At 41.8% G+C, this 21,586-nt stretch overlaps 1 protein-coding gene and 1 long non-coding RNA gene across 2 annotated transcripts; both read left to right on the top strand.

Moving 5' to 3' along the window:
• Positions 1–1,536: 1,536 nt before the first annotated feature.
• On the top strand, positions 1,537–1,993 carry LOC134180672 (uncharacterized). Its single transcript, XR_009970028.1, has 3 exons — positions 1,537–1,621; positions 1,719–1,844; positions 1,909–1,993. It is a non-coding gene; the product is annotated as an uncharacterized LOC134180672 (long non-coding RNA).
• A 450-nt stretch (positions 1,994–2,443) lies between these two features.
• LOC134181652 (uncharacterized) lies at positions 2,444–7,041 on the top strand. The gene is made up of 6 exons (XM_062648917.1): positions 2,444–2,536; positions 6,023–6,154; positions 6,220–6,345; positions 6,407–6,529; positions 6,588–6,713; positions 6,781–7,041. Exons 1-6 carry the CDS (start codon positions 2,458–2,460, stop codon positions 6,831–6,833), a joined length of 639 nt encoding a protein of 212 aa, XP_062504901.1. The 5' UTR covers positions 2,444–2,457; the 3' UTR covers positions 6,834–7,041.
• Positions 7,042–21,586: the final 14,545 nt, after the last annotated feature.

The following is a 21,586-nucleotide window of genomic DNA, read 5'->3' as shown; positions in this document are numbered from 1 at the left end:
ACTTTCTGTTTGCATGTGTCTTTGTAAAGAAAGCTGTGCAGTTTCTTAGGCCTTCTCTATAAATTACACTATTTTCCGTTCAGAATACTAGAATATTAAAGAATGAAAATCTGACAAAATGTTGATATCAACATGGCAACACAGTACAACAGGCTACCATTACTACACAGGCATCTTCGTTGCAAGGAACATTCCTTTCTAAGTATATATATATATATATATATATATATATATATATATATATATATATATATATGTATATATATATATGTAACAATTAGAAAAACAATCGACTGACCAACGATAATCATTGTAAAAACGATCATATAGTTTTGTGGCGAAATCAAAATTTTGCTTGTTAATTAAACCAGTGACGTCTGGTTTTGACGCTTTGGGTTGCCACGCCTAAATTGACAAGGTGTCTGGTTTGCCTTCTAAGAATCAGTAGGACAGGCTCCAGAAGAGTTGAATTAAGCAGAGTAGCAAGACAGTTTGCCTACAGTTTATTATTGTCCAACGTTTCAAGTCAAAGATCACATTGACAAATTCGAATGTTTCTCGCATATGTAATCGATACTTGACAAAATACCAATAAAATTGGAAGGACACCTGCAGCACCCTAAGCTTGAACAGCTACCGGATAGAACGGAATTTCTGTAGGTTGGAAGAGGTAGAAATACATGGACTGACGCAGAGTGCTATACCCAACCTAATTATAATATCCGTCTACAGTCCTAATGCTCTATACAGTAGAATATACGCGCTCTGTGCGACAGTGAGCCCTGTTACAAGATATTTTATAATTTTTATGGCTGAGAATAAAATTTGTTGTTTACACGAATATTAAAATGGGCGTAACATTATGTAAAAAGCGTGGACTGTATCTTTTTACAAATTTTTCCCAAAACAGTAAAGTGTAAGAGATTGATAAACTTTTATTACATCAGTAAAAGTACTTTACGAATTCAATCATTACTAAATGACCGACTTGAAATAATCCAATTTAATAATGATGCATCATTTATGGCAGATGAAAACAATAGTGTAACTGGTTATGCGACAGAAAACATATATAGACTTCTGTACGTACAATATGGCCTTCCCTCACTTTGGCCTAGTTCACAATACACATTACGTCGCGTCTACGCGACGCCAGTTGTATTGTGAACCAGGCTTTACTCGAGCAACTGAGAACGTACTTAATAACTTCCGTTGTGTAGTGTTCGGAATTTCTAATTGAGGACATGAGTAGAAGGAAAATATTGATATTTATTTATCTGTAATGGACCAAGCAAAAATTAAGTAAGACTAAAGTTTGATAACGAAATTTTATCACAGAAGATGAGATGTTGGAAATTAAAATATTAGAAATGATGAAAACAACAAGAGGTAAAAAGAAGGCAAACACGATAATTATTTAATAGTCTGGCTTATAATGGAGGAATCTAGATTATATTACTTTATACAGAATTAAACGCTATAATTGTGTTTTTAGCTCTAAATAACCTTGCTGTCGTATATCAAGGAGTGGGGAAGTACGACGAGGCGATAAAGTCACACGAAGAGTCGCTCGAGTTGAAGAGGCGATGCGATGACGGGAATCTAGTGGGAATGTCTGCGAGTACGTACATGGAAAGATGCAGCGATGTCGTATTCCTAATTGTACATGTTGGGATATTTGAAAAATGGAAATTATAAGTTAAGGTTTTCTATTTTAGTTCTCATCAATCTTGGTTACTGCTACAGAAAGAGCGGGAAACTTGAGAAAAGTTTGAGTGTAACGGAAGAGGGAGTCGCCGTCAGCCGATCATGCTACTCATCTGCTCATCCCTCCTTAGCAGTTGGTAAGAAATCGTGAATCATAAAAGATATAAATACATATTTATTAATATTATCATGTTTGCCTAGCTATATCTTACCTTTCCTATACGTACGATTTACTTGACAGAAACGACGAAGCTTGTAAATTGGCAAGAGAAGCGTTAGATATTGCAAACGTATCATTACCGTCATCACATCCTCAATTGGCCGTGTGTGAGTACAGTAGTCTAGACTTTCTTTCTATCGTAATGATCTGTAGACAGCGTTCACTCACCCAACATCGCGTGATCGTTTTGGAAGCTAAATCTATTGGTTTGACGTGCAGCTGTCTCGTTATGTTTCCAGCTTGATAGAATGTGTCTGTCTATCCAACTGACGAAAAATATTTTACTGAAACATTGCGACAAAATGAATAACCGTTACAGTATTCTATTGCATACAATTGAGTTTTAAAGAGACATGCACAAAGCTTGAAACAAACCAATTTACTAATAACTTACAATCCCTGTAATAATTACGGAAGTATGTCGTATTTGTTAGAATTCTTATCAATGTCAGCTTATTACAACGTGATGTGTTACAGATATGAACGATGTCGGTCGTTGTTGTTTATGGCAAGGAGACTCCAACGAAGCCATGGTGTGGTTTAAGAAATCTCACCAATTGCTGCAACAACTACCTTCTTCACCTAGACGAGACGACCTCTTTGCAACAAGTTAGTATTACATATCGTTTCATGTTATATCCACACTGCATGTCACTTGCTTTGCAACATCCTAAATGCATTGACAGGATAAGTACATCAGATGGTCGGTAGTAATTACAATTGGTTTTCAACTTTAGTACGACAATTCTATTCTATCTCATAATTTGTTGCTTGCAAAGAAAGTTAGCTTTCACGCCAAATTTCTATATTTAAATCATTTTTAGTAAAACCATCAATAGACTGTCGGCAAGGACAATAAGTAAATGTTATCGCCAGCGTTTCAAAGCAATATCATATTTCTTGCCCTCTCACCGTTTATCGCACTCGCCTACGGCAAGTGCAATAAACGGTGCTCGGGCAATAAATATGATATTGCTCTGGAACAAGAGTGATAACCGACTTAGTTACCGGCAGGTGGCAATGAGCGTTCGAGTAGCTGACCATATAGTTAGCATTCCTGGTTTAAGATTTAGTGTAAGGTTTCATTATCAGGGACAGTCCCATGGCAAGCATGCTATAATTATTTGTTGCATGTTTGGGTGTCTATTCCGCCGTTGCTAGGATTTTTCTCTCCTTATATTTACACTCGTACCATAGCAACCCAACCGCATCTTGCATATTTTCCGGTTAATAAACGTTCATTGACCGGTCAATATCTGTATACTGCTTACTGTCATAAAACACAACTAACTTAAAACGAAAAAATAGCAAAAACGAAAATCAACTAGCAATCAATCCATGAGCATATCTATTTTAGATTACGAGCTTATTCTTTACCAATAATAATGTTCACAGTACTACAGTTTGTAAAGACGCAGTCAGAAATGACAAATGGATTTCTCTTTCCATTTCAGACGGCTGTTCAACCTAGACTACTTCGTATCTCTCCCGACTCCTTGACTTTTTTGTGTGTGCATGGCCATTATCCAAAACTTTGCACGCTGCCATTTGCTGCAATTCAGATGGCTCTTGGTATTGTCTCAGTGCTTGAGGGGTTTTGTGGCAGGTTCTGCCTTGAATGACATGTTTAGGAACTCCCGCTTGAAACAGCCTTGTCGCACTAGTAGCTTGAAGAGCGTGGTTGGTTCGAACTGAAGGACCAGCTTCAGCTGTCATCACTTTCGTCATTTTAGCCAACGTGTTATGACCGATTCCTTGCTTTGAATACCAAAGACCAGAATAAAGGGGTAGATAACAAAGGTTTATAATAAAAGCCTTCTCGAGAAAATCCTGCTGGCAACTTAGGTATAGAGATCCAAAATATTTACATGGCAACGGTCACCAGCTTCTTCATTAGCGTATCTGATAAACCACAAACCACAAAATGCTATTAACTTACAGAGTCACGTTGGAGCTTGACTATAATTTACCTTGTGACTTATTGGTTTGGATGCCTTAAATCACTTAGTCCACCACTATAATTTTTGGATCCGTGCTCAACGTAAATGTAACAGACTTTTGACAATTAATCCGTTTGTGGTTTGGCTGCATCTAGTTGTGAATCCTTAGTTGAGACAAAGTTTGTCTGTCGGTAGCTGCTCTTCTTGTGGAGCATCCTTGTTTTGATTACTTCTCCATGCTTCAAATGTTTGCATCACCCAACTGTTTCAGGCAGTGTGTTCTTACAAATTGTACCCTTGCTGTACTGTCTTCTCAGCAAATCTGCTGTCAAGCTTGCTAATGCTATTGGCATGCTTTTTGAAACTAATGCGTCCTATCTGTTGTCGTCCTGGTCATTATTACGGTCCTCTTTCTGATCCGACATCATGCTGGCAGAACACGTGGATAATGTACTGTACTAATACTTTTGAGCACGTGCCCTTATGGGGCTGACGTGCACGTCAACAACACTTCACAGCTGTCAAAATGTGGTTGTTTGACATAAAAGTTTAGCTGTCATTGCAATACACAACCACTCTAATTCAACTTGAATAGTCTATGAACTCTAATTCCAGTAAGATGTTAAACATGCAACAAATACGTTAATGCATGGTAGGGTCGACGATATCCAGTTTATTGACCTCCGTCTTTTCGGGGCTTTCTCATCGATAATTAGCCTCGGCTTCGCTTCGGCTAATTATCCCGGAAAGCCCCTCAAGACCTCGGTCAATAAACTGAATATCGTCTCCCTACCATGCATTAATTAATTAATTAATTACCATATATGTAATTGTGAGAATGGGCAATAAATATCGTATGTGTGCAATAACTAAAGTATGTGTGCAATAACTACGGTATGTGTGCAATAACTAAACAATGCAGGCACTTGGCCGAATTCAGATATTTTTGCACCGTCTACGAGGGCGCTCATAGGATAGGGGCCACGTGCCGGTAACTAATATGGATTAAACGCCTGCAAACGCCAGTATAACAGGAAGTATGAAACGAACCAGGAGAGCTAAATATACAAAGGAGACAACGAAGGGACAAACATTTGCATCGGACGATAGCACAGATAATTGTGTGTGTGTGTGTGTGTGTGTGTGTGTGTGTGTGTGTGTGTTTTTGGGCGTGTGTGTGTTTGTGTGTGAGTTTGTGTGTGTGTTCGGTTGTAAGTGTGTTTCTGTGTGCGTGCGTTCGTGCGTACCGACGTGTGCGTGTGTGTGTGTGCGTGTGTGTGTGCGTGCGCGAGCGCGCGGGTGGGTGCATATGTGTGTGTGTGTGTGTGTGTGTGTGTGTGTGTGTGTGTTTGTGTGTGAGTTTGTGTGTGTGCGGTTGTAAGTGTGTATGTGTGTGCGTGTGTGTGCGTTTGTGCGTGGGTGCGTTTGTGCGTGTGTGTGTATATATGTGTGTGTATATATGTGTATGTGTGTGTGTGTGTGTGTGTGTGTGTGTGTGTGTTTGCGCGCGGGTGGGTGCGTGTGTGTGTGTGTGTGTGTGTGTGTGTGTGTGTGTGTGTGTGTGTGTGTGTGTGTGTGTGTGTTTTCGTACGTGTGTGTTTTCGTACGTGTGTGTTTTCGTACGTGTGTGTGTGTGTGTGCGTGCTTGCGTGTGTGCGTGCGTTTGTGTGTGCGCGAGCGTGTGTGTCTGTATGTGCTTGTGCGTCTGCGTGCGTGTGTGTGTGTGTGTGTGTGTGTGTGTGTGTGTGTGTGTGTGTGTGTGTGTGTGTGTCTGCGTGCATGCGTGTGTGTGTGCGTGCCCGTACAGGCTAGGTCGCGGGCGGGGTATCCCAGTCTAGGAACTACGAGTCTATTGTCTGCTTCAGAGTACGTATGCACGGCTCTGGTGTGCTTACAAAATATAGCTTGTGCTCAAAGTCGAGAGTCCCCTAGCTCCCAGGCTATGTCGCCCCTACTATAAATATTGTTAAGAGATAAAGAGATAAAGAAATTCCACTGACAGACTATATATGTTCAGGCACACACTATATCGCTCACTAATTATAGCATCCCAATAAATCTATTTACAATAATTGTGATATCTAACGAAAGTTTGTTGTAAACGTTGTGTTAGAATTTTATTAATCGCAGCGGCTTGCAACTTACCATGTTACAGATATGAACCATTTTGGAAATTGTTGTCGATCACGAGGAAACTACGATGAAGCCATCTCGTGGCATGAGAAAGCTGGACAATTGCTGCAACAACAAGATCAATCACTTCAACGAGTCGAAAACGTCGCGAATAGTTAGTTTACACTTTCCTTTCAACGTGAAATTGGATTGCTACAGATCGATTCAATTAACAATTAGATTTATATTTATTGTCTCTTGACTATGACGAGAAAGGATGTTATGAAGAAGCTATAAAGTTGTGTTTGGAAGCAATAGAAATGCAAAAAGAGAGTCATTCTCCAAATTCTTTTAATATTGCAATTTGTAAGTTAATTGATTATCAATCCTCGTCACATCAGCTGGTTGTAAATGTGAATGTGTGTAGGTACGATGAGGTTAGGTTTGTATGAAATGAAGGCCTCAAGACTTGAAGCGTCTCTAACCCATTTGCAATCTTCCTTATCATTTTTTCAAGACACACTACCTACTAGTCATCACACCGCCGATTGTGCGTTGATCTCTTTTCGTCTTTCGTTTTCTTTGTCGATCTGATTGTATGTGTGCAGGTCACTTTTACCTTGCTACGTCGTTTCTTGTTATGAAAGAAGCGTCCCAAGCCAGTCTGCATGTAGAGAAATGTCTTGAAATACGAAAGACGATTTTTCCAGTTGGTCACGACGAGATAGAGAAAGGTGAGAAAACATGTCATAAATTTATTCTCTAGTGAACAATCACTCCTTCTTTCTATTTTACTTCTAGCCGAGTTGTTCAAACAAGAAATTCAAGGGCTGAATGACAATACGAGTGACTGACATGATATTCTTACTTTGCTCACTAAGCGTTGCCGTCTGCTTGTGTTCTTGTTAAAATTAATGCAACTGTTATGCATTGCGCACGAGGTTTGTCTGGGTCCGTGTGTATACCCACACTCACCCACTAAATTATGCTCACACTGCAATTGATGAGAAGAATATTTAGCGATGAACATCGTTATTGATTAGAAGATACATTCTGTTGTCTTATGTATAAAAGCAGAATTTGTATGGCAATGCGAGAAATGTGTCAAACTATGACCATGCTTACACAGGGGCTAATGACTTTAGCAGGTCTCTATAGAACGTCTCTATGGTCTCTAGTGCCGTTATCTAACCACGACTTCTAGCGCACACTAAGTCGCCCTATTTATCATCTTCCTACATCTGTTGTAGTTTTTGCGTAGCCAGCACAATGGCGTCACGTATACTATGAGCTATATATATATATATATATATATATATATATATATATATATATATATATATATATATTTGCAGTCGCTAGCCCCAAGTTTTTGAAAGCGTGATGAGTAAAAGTATTATTGTATCTAATCCATGCAGCTGCGTACTTAGGGAGCATCCGAGAACTGATCCAATTCAGTCGGAGGTTCGCTCTTACCTCTATATATACAAGACCGATATACATGCAATATTTGCACCAGATAACTTGCCGGCCGTATTCATAGCCTGTGCCAAAATTGTGGCCCCAAAAGTTGTCTCCGGTACAACTTAATTACCATTAAAATAATAGGACTAATCCAAAACTCGAAAAATCAGGCGAAGTCGACCAAACCTCTTTATTAAATCAATGATTACAAATGTCCTATATAATGTTAAATAGCCGTTTATCTGCGTTGATTCTGCGCACCTTAGACTAAGTTATCCATAAATGCCAATTATTAGAGACATCCAGATCAGTCCTGGTAACAACAGCGCCAAAATTAGCATCATCACCATAGCAACGGCATGTTTAGATGCAGAATCTGTAACTGCAAAATAGTTGACTTGGATCCCACGTTCCAGATGTAGCTATATATATATATATATATATATATATATATATATATATATATATATATATATATATATATATATATATATATGTATATATACACATTTACCAAAACCTTTCTATAGACCTGGTAGCTAATAAATAGAATAATTAGGATACAGCATGCTGTCTTTGACTCGGAAGACTCCACTTAAGCACTAAAAGAACCGACCCATCAAATGCTCCATATACGCCCCTGTAACCTTGGGTTCTTCACTGCATATTGAGGGCGCATGTACCGCATGCACATTACGTGTGGCTCACATGAAATGTGTGAGTAAAAACGTTGTGTAAAGTATATTTACACGAATTTATATTTAATTCTGACCGTGTCTAAGCGCATGAAAACGAATGTAAGCGCCCGGAAACGAACGTCAATATATGGTATCTCATATAACAGCGGCTTACACGCAATCGTGAGCTTACATTGTGGTGTCAAGGCAACCACGCATTATCGTGGATTCTAAGTTAAATGCGGTATTGCAGCACATGTGATCAAGGTTTACATGCAATGTACATTCATGGTCGAAACGCAGTGCTCTAGGATAAGAATCAAACAGTCCATGACTCATAGCTAAACAGCTTAGTTGTGACATATCACGCGCAAGCTATGAGAGTAAAGACATTAACCTTGCACTGCCAACGGTAATTCGAGGTCGCAAATCCTAGATTTCTTATCGTATTGACAATTGAAATGTAGCGTAGATGATCTTGAAACACAGTTTGCTGCTCTCTCACTTTAGGAGTAAGACGTCAAAGTCGTATATGGTACTGTACACTAAACATTGATTTTGATGTGCAGTTGATACGCTCACTCGTGACCGTCGACTCGAAGTCACCGGTGGAACCCAGTGAAACCAGACCTCCCTCGTCCAGAAGTCGAAATGGGGAGATGTTGGGTACGCGAGACTAGCGTGTATGTTTGTTAGCGGTCTAGCTTTCAATGAAATACTTTCGTGATGTAACACGGTCTAGCACTATTATTAATTATTCCACACGTAAATGTCAAGTCGAGAGAAATGCACACAATTACGATAATTTACACGTTGGAAGCCTGTTTCCTAACTACATGCAGAGCAGACTGCCAGTTTGCTTACCTGTCACATTCTAACGTGTTTCGACGTGACCGTCTACATCTCCTTTGTACACATTCCAAATCGTCGATAATACAGTCACTATAGAACCATAGTGAACTTCTGTATGAATCACGTGACCAATAACGCAAACCCTACTGTGCGCTAGACTAAACTGTGACGCGTCTATTTCCACAGTGGCACTGGAGCAAAATAAAATTTGAAAGCACTTCATAGACAACAGCTGCCAAGCTACAAAAGTACCATCTACCCAATAATCTACAACAAATTTTCCCCAAACACGACAACAGTCACACAACTAGCAAGATAATAGACTAGTAGTACAAAATAACAGCCACCCTTACTCACATTACTAAGAAACTGCTGGTGGAAATTCGCCAATTTCACCTTGTTCGGTCATAGGGGATCCATCCACACTGTATGAAATCCGCAGTCTCATCCTCAACTGTTGCTATAAAATAATGAAAAAGCACTAACATGCTAAACGCTAGGCATGGCTCATGCAGAGCAACTACACTGACAGCTGTTGCACACACACAGTACTGGCAAGCACACACTCGAGTCTTGGATACCTAAATTGAAGGAAGTACCATCGCCCCAACAATACAGATGACCCTTTATTTTAACAATTGTTTACATAAACATACATGTATACCCTAGCTCCTCGTTTAGGTAAATGCAAATGAGAGACAACGTCATGTCTAGGTCGCCAAACACAAAGAATGCAAGCACATGTTTCTACGGCTGGCCAAAAAAGGACAGACAGTCATATAAACAAATGGAAGTAAATCAGTTTCGTGGCCAGGAAATCTGACTGACTGACTGACTGACATCGTTTTGTCGCAAGTTTGCCTAATCTCTGTTCGCTATGTTACTTGAAATTCAGTAATCAGAAAAGTCCTGCATGACTCCGCCTACAAGCTGCAACAACGATATGTTGAGATCACACCAGGGATAACAATGAGCGCATGCTATGCATTCTTGAGTTAGTTACATGGTCGTTTCCATCCAGTCAGTAATCATTTCCGGATAAATGATTACTGTAACTCTAGCGCTGGCCTCCATACTCAAGACTGCTTTCTACACTCTCCTCTCCCATCACGTGCAGAAAGCAGTCCCAAAGAGAGGGCCTGGTACAAGTTGTCTTTACATGAGTGCATAAATTACTTCGACATCAGGATAATGTATGCACATATGCGAAACCGACGTTGTTTAGAATCTCGAGCTGATAATGTTGCGTGCAAAAGACAGCAACACCGTTATCGTGCATCAGTACTGGACGAAGCCACTAGATCTTGACACTAGGTCTAACTAGACGATTTGAGACCTTGTTTTTATGGCAGTGTTTATAGAGTTTGCTTACCAAGAACGACTGCAGCAAAAGTTGCAGCTTATTTTGTAAATTCCTATCTGTAAAACTGACGGTCTTCCACGCAGATCTGCCAGCGCTGTGCTCAGTATGCATTCAAATTGCAGCAGAATAAAGGGTGCAAGCACATGACAGCAGGACCGGTATCTCAGTCGTAAAAAGGAGGCAAAGAACATCACAGCAGCACATCACCCCTGGTAGTGCCCTGAACATGAAGATTTGCCCTCTAGCTATGCTCACACTGGCTCCTATGTCTTCATGTGTACAGCCACTGAGAAAGACAATTTACAGATTCTGAACAACATCGGTTCCGCATGTGCGCACACAAAGCATGATTTCGAGGTACTATGTGCGCATGCTAAAACATCATGTACCACGTCCTCTTCCCCGAGTATGCAAGAAGACCTGGGCATGAGGCTACCACAAGCCCATGCACATAGGGCTAATAAATATAAATTAAAAGACAGGCAACAAAGCACAAACTACAATCTGTGACTAATAGAAATGCATGCCACAGCCACCATTACAACCAAAGGAGGTGTATCATACCTGCATTACTGATAGTCTTGCGTACACAGATCCCTCTTTGCTGTGTCATACTTCCGGGCGAAAATGGGTCTGGTGAAGAGCCTTTGATGTCGCTGTGTGTCGCCGAGTCAGAAATCTGCTTTCTAAAGACCGGATTTGGTTCTTAAACGCTTCACTAAAGACCTGATCCAAGACCTTCCATCAGATATTGCTCACTCTGGACTGTCTCCGGTCAGTTTGGACATCAAACAGCAAGCAGTGTCAAGTATGTTCGCATCCATCCATCCAGCACATTCGCGTTTAGTCTCCATTGTGACACAGCGAGCACAATGCGCTACATACGATGTCGATCATGCCTGCATAAAATCAAAGCCTGTCGACGTCAATGTTTGCATGGCTGCGTTTAACTGTTGCTGTAGACAAGCAGATTTCACAAAAAGCAACGACAATAGCTGTAGTCTTGACTTGTTCTTTACAAAACAAGAGAAACTAATTGAGATAGGATTGCACTGTGTGAATAACAATCTGGACTTTAGTGAAGCATTTAGGAATTCAAATCTGGTCTTCAGATAGACGATTTCTGGCTACACTGCACACAGCGATATCAAAAGCTGTTCACCAGACACATCTTCATCGGAAGTATGACATGGCGAAATGGGGTCTAGCTACACGAGACTACATTACTGACCGACTACTACTAAAAGAATCCAGACACACCTACCTGTTGAGGATGCGCAATGTAAAGACTTTTGCGTTACACTGTCAGAATTAGTTGATGGAATTACATTCCCGGATGGTGACAGGATGTTCAACTGGAATGAATTTGAACAGACACAGATATAGACAAGTGTCATTATCACTTTCCTATTGTAACGAATACCTTTGGCACTGCTAGTTGAAATAAAAAGTCCATTATTGCTAGAGGTTGTGAGTTAAGAGCAAACATCAAGATCTCGACTATGTTGTTGGGATCGTTGGAAATTTTGAGAACGAAAAATTTGATGGTCAATCCATTCTTGTTGAACGCAGTCACTGAAGGTATGGCAGCTAAGAAGGAGACCAAAATGCAGCAAAAAGCATAGAACAACCAATAGACGCATGAATATACAAAAAGACAAAACAAGCAAGAAGACAAACAGACAACACACAATCAGACCGGCAGGCATATGCACGGAAAGCAAATCAAGCAACTGACTGCAATAGAGACAAAACTTTTAAACTAACAGTTAAGCTCCAGACAGGCACACGACTGCTAATCACAATCCCGAACAGCAAACAGACAATGTCTCCACATAAAACACAAACACAATGTCAAAGTCATAATTCAGACGAGTGTTGGGAGATATCAGAAGCCTACACCGACGATACTTTTTGTCGGCCAGTCAATGATATCACGATATATTGCCTATTTGCAAATCCAAATTTGCAACTTAGTATCCTCACAATAACTCTATTAATCTTGCAAAGATGCTTATCATCCCACATACGTAACTCCTATCTACTGGCTACAGTTGGGATGGAGGTTACTGGACAAGAATGCTAACACGTTTACCATATCTCGTTTCAGCCAGTTACGTCTAGGACGGACAGTGTTCCCCCGTTTGCTGAAGAGCTACTCTGTAGCTGCACTAGTGGCACAAATGACTGACTAAATGGTCTATCATGTTACTCTCATATTGCTGCTATTCCAAGAGACTGGCAGGTGCAACATATCGCTGTGTCAGTCATTTTGGACTTGCCGTCTTTCTTGCTCTCCAACCCAAAGTACTGCCAGGCAGGCGATGTCACACTTGCTTTTGCAATGAGATCTGAGGACGTAAAGTTTGCATTGATTCAGGGAAGCCGTCTGTTGAATAGACAATGGACAAGGCTTGTTTGTACATGCTTCACGACGTTCACATGTGGAACATGTGAGAGACCCTCACATCCCCCCATACACACCTGACACAATATATGGGGTGCTGCATGTGCAAACCAACTGACCTCTCGAAGTCTCGTCAAATGTCGACATATCATGATAACCCCAACACTGACGCGTGCGCCTGCATACACACACACACACACACACACACACACACACACACACACACACACACACACACACACACACACACACACACTCACACACACACACACCGACTAACACAAACACTCACGCACACACAACACACATGCACACACGCACACACACCCACGTTTCACCTGTTCATTATCGAAGAGACCACTTTCATTGCCTGTCTGTATTGTTTCGGTTTCCGCTTGTTGTGCTTCTTCCCACTCTTTGACATGCTCAATAACTGTTTGTAATAGCACTTGGGTGGCTCCTCTTGTCACTTTTCTAGATGTTGACTGCATTCGTTGGTCGCATTCCATGATTTATGATGCGCTTGTGGTAATTCAAACCATTCAACGAAAGTGTGAGGATGTTGGATAGAAGACAGTGTGAGGAGAAGAGTTGTTCAATGTATTGCTTCAAATGCGGATGTCGCTCCTTTGGAACGTTGTAATCATCTAGAACGTTAAACATTAAGTATAACGCACATGCACACATGTACACAGACACAGACACAGACACAGACACAGACACACACACACACACACACACACACACACACACACACACACACACACACACACACACACACACACACACACACACACACACAAACACACACAACTTTACTTGAATGTTTGAAAAACCAATCGCAACATAAAAAAGCTGTCATGTCTACCTTGTTACATAACATGTTGAGGCCACTCTTCACCTTATACAGTGACAACTTCGTTTTCGGTCATGCGAACCCTACATCTAATCAGGCACGTTACACCACTATGAAGGCAAAGATGGCCTAGCGTCGAGGCTACAAACAAACACACACACACACACACACACACACACACACACACACACACACTGTACTTGTTCATCATGGAACAGACCGCTTCATGTCACCTTCATCAACTGCCTGTATTTTCTTGCTTTCCGCTTGTAATTCCTCCCGCTCTATGACATGCACAATAACCGTTTGTAGTAGCACTTGGGTGGCTCGACTTCTCGCTTTTCTAGACGTTGACTGCATTCGTTTGTCGTGTTCTGCGATCTATGATGAGTTTGTGGTTGTTGAAACGATCCATCAAAAGCCTGATGATGGTGGACAGAGGAGAGTGTGAGTAGACTCTGTTGTTAGATGTATTGCCCTAAATGACGACGTCTCTCCTTTGGGTCGTTGTGATAATCTAGAAGGTTACACAGGTCGTTGTGATAATCTAGAAGGTTACACATTGAGTGTAACACACACACACACACACACACACACACACACACACACACACACACACACACACACACACACACACACACACACACACACACACACACACACACACACACACACACACACACACACACAAACACACACACACACACTACTGCTGTTGCGTCACTCCGCTAATAACGGCTATGTCAAACAATAAAGGAGGCAAAAACAATCTAGGAGTTTACAAATCAAATACAGTACTTCTTCCTCAGAGAACTTCCGGCGCTTGCAACCACATCCACGTCTCTGTAGACCACGATGTCAAAATAGAAAGCACATTCTTCCTTGCAAACCACCTCCATACTTCTGTAGTCATCACACCAGCTTCCTTCTCTTCCCAGCTGTCTGATCTCACAAACACTGATGTATCTTGGATTTTCAACGTAAACTCTCTGTGTAGACTTTTTTAAACAACTAAGGGGTTTGCAAAACCATCGCAGTTGGACAGGAGAAAGTTAAAAAGAGTGACGCCATCGAGTCCATATCCTGGACCCACGTTTAAACTAATCCTCTTCTGTTATGCCCCGTGTGTGCTTTGTTCCTCTGACTCATGATCAGCAGTAATCGATCATTTTTGGGCATCTGAGATGGTAAATGCCAGAAGAGACTGGACAACAGCAGGCAACCATAAAGCACAACATACTAATCGTGCCGTGCCGCCATAGAACATCCAACACACACACACACACACACACACACACACACACACACACACACACACACACACACACACACACACACCTGAGTCACCACATGATCCAAACTCATCAATATCTTCAATGTATATACCCAACCACTAGGACACCAAAACAATTAATCTAAATCACCACCCTCCAACACACCAACAAACCAACTTCATTGTCCGTGTAAAAACTTTGTTCTGTTTCTCCCATTGTGCTGTCCTCGTCAGACATCTCTGAAGAAGCCACAGAGCAAGCCATAGTGGTAGTGGGCAAGTTAGCCGTCCACAAAGCACGTAATCTACATACAAAGACATGCATTGATATCAAAATCAACAATAAATAATATCTTAGCAGATTCTGGTTATTCTATCGAGTCCCTTCTAACCAATCTTTCTACACTTGGTTGTAATCTAGAGTACATCTGTGTCATACACAAACAAGAATTAGTGCATATCCACAAATGCATGCATGACATTCTGATTCTCTAAAATGAAGTCATCACACATCGTAGAAGTAATCACATGCAGTTTGATCAAAATAAAACACATTTTTAGAAAGAAGTTGGAATATGCACTACAAGTGATTTAGTCTCGTGTAACCAGCCCCTCCCCTTTGACTTCCGTTGGCGGGGAGAGGGTCTGGTACAATTGCTTTGATGTTGTTGTGTTGCTGATCACTGATAAACGATGAACAAATGGTCATTACGTGACCTTGGCTAATGACTGATGGCAACGTTGTAGTATTTCAGAGATCTTCAATGTTTTCATTCCAGTTCTCTGTAAGCATGTTTGACCAAGCTGGTATGCATTTTGACAAAAGGAAGCACCACTAGAGCTAAAAAACCTTGTTACTCTCATTCCATCCAAAGGTGGGGGCTGACTATGGTTAGACTATAGGAGCATAGCTCGAGTACATCATTTGGAGTGGTTTCCGACCTCGCCCCTACGTGCCATCAAATCACAAGTCTGCAAGTTCAAGTAAAAGAAGCGGATTCAGTGCTATTGTAGCTTACCTTAGACCAGAATGCCAGCAAACCGCGTTAAAATTTAGGTCACAAATTGAGCAGTACCGATCAAATAGATGCAAACAAGCAAGAAATAGCTACAAGCTCTATACTAATTATTGAAAGCTACAAGTTACAGAAACAGGAAATTGAAAAAGTCACGTGACTTGCAAGGAGCGTTATACTAACGGGGTTCTATTTGCCTCAAACCTCTGTTGCTGGCTGACTATCTATGAACGCCAAAAATGTAGTTTCTGGCATCTCTTCAAGCATGGCGCAATCGAATCAGAACCATTGGCTACAGCTGGGATTGTCGCAGCCTATCCATCCTTCTTATCTTTCTTTGTATCTTGGTAGTACGATTGACCATAAATGCTACAAAAGGAGTCATTTTTGTTACTGCTGCGAAGGTTGAACCAGCTACTCACATTGCAAACGTTGTCTTGGAGTTCCTGATAGGAGGCGAGTTTCTTGACGTTGTAGCTTCTTGCCACTTTCTGTACGTTTTTAACTTTCACTTTTTCTATGAATCCATCTACAGTGAGGATTTCACCTGCATGATATGGCAGCAGTTGTCTGTCTCCTGTGTTCTGTCCTTGTGTTAGATCTGAGCCCTGTGCTGCAAAGAGATCTGCAAAAGGTGGCGTCTCTTTCTCTGCATGGGTGTCTGTTGAGGATTAGAACAGGGCCATAGCGTGGCATGGGCTAGACCGGGCTATAGCTCCCATCACTTGTAAGCGTGGTCATAAAAAGTGTTGACTGTAAATACCTGTACATAGTGCACACACTACCCGTTTCCATTCTAGATATGCTACTGATTCTACCAGATCAGTCAATTAGAAGCCAATACGGATGGGTGTGTCCAAAAGAGTGGGCGCGTCCAATAATTGTGTTTAGCCCCCCATTTCAAGAGCCATGCTAAGCGCCGTCCCTGGTTAAAAGGTGCTCATTAACTTTCCAGGCACGCCCACTTTGATTCCAAGTTGCCTGATTTTAGCTGCTACTCGTAAATCTGCATAATACTACAGTAGAGTAAAGTATAGGCATGTACAACGGTGATGCTTGCGTTGAATATGCAACGCTGCACGATTGTTCTGGTTTCGCAATTGGCGAGGCTAATGTCTAAACATACGGGAAAGAGTGCGACAAACAGACAAGGTACGATCTAGTGCTTAGCCTCGTAGCAGACCCTCTCGCGCCGTCGTGCCCGGTTCCTGTATAACACGACAACGCCGGAGAGGGTCTGGGATCATACCGCCTACTTTCTTCACCTAGTGTCACCCCACGTCATCTAAGTGTCACCCCATGTCACCAATGTCAACACTCTCATGCTCTTAGTTAATTATGAAGCTATCCTTCCATCAAAGTTATACTAGCTGTGATATCCGATTGCATACATTCACTGTTTATATTTCGTTCCTGTACAGTTGCATGAGAAGAGACCCACCTTGCCGCATGAAAAGAGATTCATTCACAGAGGGAGCTCGATCCTGAGTTCGATTTACGTTATCTGAAGCTGTGAGGTCCAATGTGATTCGATCAGCAGTCTAGGTAGCTTGGACTAGGGATGCACTAGGCGCCGCTCTAATACTGTGCTAGGCTACGAGAACAATACAAATTGGGAAGCTCGAGTACGATTCGGGAACATTTGGAGCCTGGCAGAGCGTGCTGTCAGACACGGTGTTGCCTTCCGCTCTAGAGTCTCTTGGAGAGGAATTCCTCTTTCCCAGAGAGGTTGGCAAATACGTAGAGCTTGCGTAGAGACAGGATACCAACACTGAAAAAGGAAACAAGTAGAGTACGAATGAAAAGGTCAAGTCTGTTGCAAGACATTGCATGTGACACATGAGAATAACTATTAGACTAATCGTATTAGTAGCCTGAGGCTTGGTGACAGACGAGCTAGTTTGATCATTTAATAGCATAAACTGTAGGCGGTATGATCCCAGACCCTCTCAGGCGTTGTCTGTTATACGGGACCCGGGCGCGACGGCGCGAGAGGGTCTGGTACGAGGCTACTAGTGCTTGCTATTGCAACAAATCGCGTCGCGGTTGATGACCAATTCGTTCCACTTTAACTGTCCAACTATACGGGAGTCCACGTCTAGGCGACTTTACCCTACTACAATGAGCAAGTTACTAGGGAGGGGCCCTTGGGACACGGCTAACAAAAATGCTCGCTACTGCTCACATGTCGTCTTCTAGCGACACCTCCATCTGTCCTGTCGTTATAGGCGACGAAGACACAGAGACGGTTGACAGTAGGACGTCAGTCCGTGTTCTAGAAACGGGAGAACGGACCGTCGACGATGTCTGACACGCTCCATCCAATAACCTAGAATAGAACACGTTAGTACAATGAGATAAGTTGATGAAAAAGGAATGTTCGCTCTAGGTACCGTGTGCTTGTGTCCACAAAGACGAGAAGATTGAGCAAGACGTTGATATTAATAAGTTCTTTTTCTGCACGTGACGGGTGAGAGGAGACTGTTTAGCATGCAATTACCGTAAGTGCGTTCTCTTGTGGTCAACGGTTTTTGCTCATCGTTACTCGTGCTAGTTGAACGAATATATACCCAGTTGCGTAGCAATGGTGTTTTCTTGGGAGTTCAAGTCCCAAATTTATGGGCGTGGTTGCTAATCTATGTTTGTTTATTCTAATAGGGTGATATATATGTACATAACTAAACAGTACTTATGTGATACGTTGTTAATTAGTATCTCCAACTGTACATTTCTTTGCATTTTAATTAATAGTACAATTACCAGTTTACTGCGGTTTCTTACCTGCGCCATCCAAGCGCTTACGTTTTGGTCCACCATCCATGCTCAATTGCCAGTCAACATCAAAAGTTGGTCTCAACTATTCTCCAGTCATTCCTGCTGCTTTCTTGAAAGTTTTCTTCGCAAAAGCGACATTTTTGAGTTTTTACACCAAGTGATCAATTAATTAACTTGTTTTTAGGCGAGGCCGACAGCATTAGGGAGCCAGGTACGAAAAATAAGGGAACCACGCAAACAACTATATAATACGCATGTCCTATTCCCCACTAGCTAGTATGGTTGAGGTTGTGGACCTCTACCGCGTGAGGTCTAGAGCATTACTGTAGGTCTTTAACCATGAAGAATCGGTGTAGTTCATCCAACCTCCACCAGATAATCCATGCATGCATGCAGCCTCTAGATGGGTGGATAAGTTCGTTGAGCTCCACCGATTCTTGTTGAAGACATACAGACATGCTTTAAATCTCACTCGGTATAGATGTCCATTCACAACCTCAAGCGGAGTAGCTGATGAATGGAGAATAAAGATATGCGCTTTATAGCTAATTAGGTAGAGTAGGAGTGAGTGAGTCTCGTGAGTTTCGACGACCTTTGTTAGATTTGTACGCAAATTGTAACTGAACTCAAGCATTGAACGGTGTACTGTTGCAACGACCTTTGGTCATGTCGGATATTCAAGATCATTTGAACGTTCTTGTCGTTTGCGCTTCGGAGCCGGAGCTGCAGGCTGCAATAGCAGTTCTAGAGAACGGAACGAACGGCAAGTTTGGAAACAAATACACACATCTCACCGATCTCAGCAGGCTCAACGTCAGAGTGTGTGAAGGATGGAATTCTAAAGAAACGAAGGTGGGCGTGGTGGCACAAACCGAAATGGGAGGAACCGAGAGTCAAATGTTGCTTTCCAATCTCGCCAAGTACTTCACGGCTACCGTAGTGGTAATGACGGGAATCTGCGCGGGAGACGAGAACAGACATGGTCACGTGGAGCACGGTTGTGTGTTCATCGCCAAACGAACGACAGCTGAGATGGGAGGGAAGGTGGAAGAAGGCGGGGATTTTCAGGCTAGAGCACAATACTGTGAGCTCGACAAAGGTATCCTTGCGTCAGTCAATGAATTGGTTCAAGCGGATTCTGAAGTCTGGTTGAAGTACATTCCAGAGAACGCTGTTCGTCCGAGCCCTCGTTATCTTCAACAACTCATTTTAGACTTTGCGATCAAGAGTGGGAAGGCCGGTATTAGCAAGAGGGAACTACTGGACAAGATGGTGGACAAGAAATTACCTGGAATGACTACGATGAGTGATGATGATATTCGCCTCACTTACGATGAAATTCTGGACACAATGATAAAATCGTCATCTGCTTGGGTTAGTGCATCACCAACAGCAAAATATAGGTACATTGCTACTGAAGAAGGAAATGGTTATGCATCCAATGAAGCTATTTCTTCGCGAGTAGATAAGATCATAGCCATTGTCGATTCTATGCTCTCGGTGCCACACAAGCAAATGAATCTGAAGGCAGAGTTGAGTGCTTACAAAACGCGCGTGGCCGACAGAAATGTGAAGGCAGTAGACATGGAAGCTTACTCGTTTATGAAACAAGCCACTGAGAGCTTTAGGAGAAAGGGGGTACCAGGCAAAGCAGTTGTCATGAAAGGCATCTCTAACTATGGCTCTAATGCAAGCAAAGGAGACTATTTTCATGTGTATGCTGCTAGCACGTCTGCTGCCTTTCTAAGGCACTTGATGACAGCTAAACAACATCTTTTTGGTAACTAATTTATTTTAATATTTTGACAGGTTATCACACGCCTTAATGTTAACTGTAATTAGTTGATGAAGAATCTCCAACGACTAAAATTCAATTTGGGCGATCTCAACAAGGTCAGTGAATGTTATTGTTGATAATGTAGGTGCAGGCCCAGCGGAAGCAAAATTTTATTGGTCCGGCATAGCGCGCGCTAAGAGGCGTGGCCAAAATGACGTAACTTAAAAGGCAACATTTACATTACAGTTTGACTAAATCACGTGACTTAAAAGGCAGAATTTATAATACCGTCTGCTTTCTATTAAACCAATTTTGAACAACTAAATGAAATCACCAAAAACACGTAAACGATATTCATTGCCTTTCACAAAGGCTCTTGCGATTTCGGAAAGTTCAAGTCTGTCTAAACTATCGCTATAAATGCTCAGCAATATGAGGTGGTTCAACCTTGCATGTCCACATCTACTTCGTAAATATGTTTTCAGTCTTCTTATGGTGGAAAACGCCCTTCACTTGTTGCATCGGTTGCTGGCATGACAAGGATCAGCCGAGCTATGGCACAAACTTCTTTTAGAAATGACCTTTGGCTGTCTGATAGTGTCCTTAGAAAGCTAATAATGTCCTGAACAGTTACAGCTATAATTGGTGTTGAAGATTTCCAGCTGTGTGGTAAGATCTTTGTCATTGAAATCACCCTTATAGAATGAGCGGACTTCTTTCAGTTCACAGGAGTAGTCTTCTTGTTTTGCTGCTTTCAACAGTAGTGATTCAAGATTACTGTAGATTGCATATCCTGGCTGGTTAAATCGTTCTTGGATGCTAGAAACAGCAAGATCAAGAGCCTCATAATACATCATTCGAAAATAATCCTGAACAGTAGGAGAGTGGTATCCATCACCTCCACTTACTTCAAAACGCTTTGGTGCTTTTCTATTCCTCGCAAGTGTAGGTTGGTCAGTATCCAGTCGATCACAGTCACGCTTAACTGTTTCAAAAAACAGAACAAATGCTTTGTCAGTCCTCATACTCATTAATGTTTCGATAGTAATTTTTGCAAGTGTTTGGCCCTTAGCGGCTGAGAGCGATGTCTTTTGAAGTGTTCTGCTCAAATTGTCAGTTACCCTCAAAATTTTCTCGGACAGCTTTA

Source organism: Corticium candelabrum, chromosome 6, assembly GCF_963422355.1.
Source record: "Corticium candelabrum chromosome 6, ooCorCand1.1, whole genome shotgun sequence".
Taxonomy (NCBI): domain Eukaryota; kingdom Metazoa; phylum Porifera; class Homoscleromorpha; order Homosclerophorida; family Plakinidae; genus Corticium; species Corticium candelabrum.
Note: the sequence above shows the minus strand (reverse complement) of the source record. Positions and strands in the feature narration are given on the sequence as shown.

Bases quoted from the DNA above. Each gene is read 5' to 3' on its own strand.
- LOC134181652 (XM_062648917.1), top strand. From the start codon at position 2,458: ATGGTGTGGTTTAAGAAATCTCACCAATTGCTGCAACAACTACCTTCT. The intron at 2,537-6,022 runs GTTAGTATTACA...ACCATGTTACAG, and splicing joins AGACGACCTCTTTGCAACAA to ATATGAACCATTTTGGAAAT. The intron at 6,530-6,587 runs GTGCGTTGATCT...GTATGTGTGCAG, and splicing joins TAGTCATCACACCGCCGATT to GTCACTTTTACCTTGCTACG.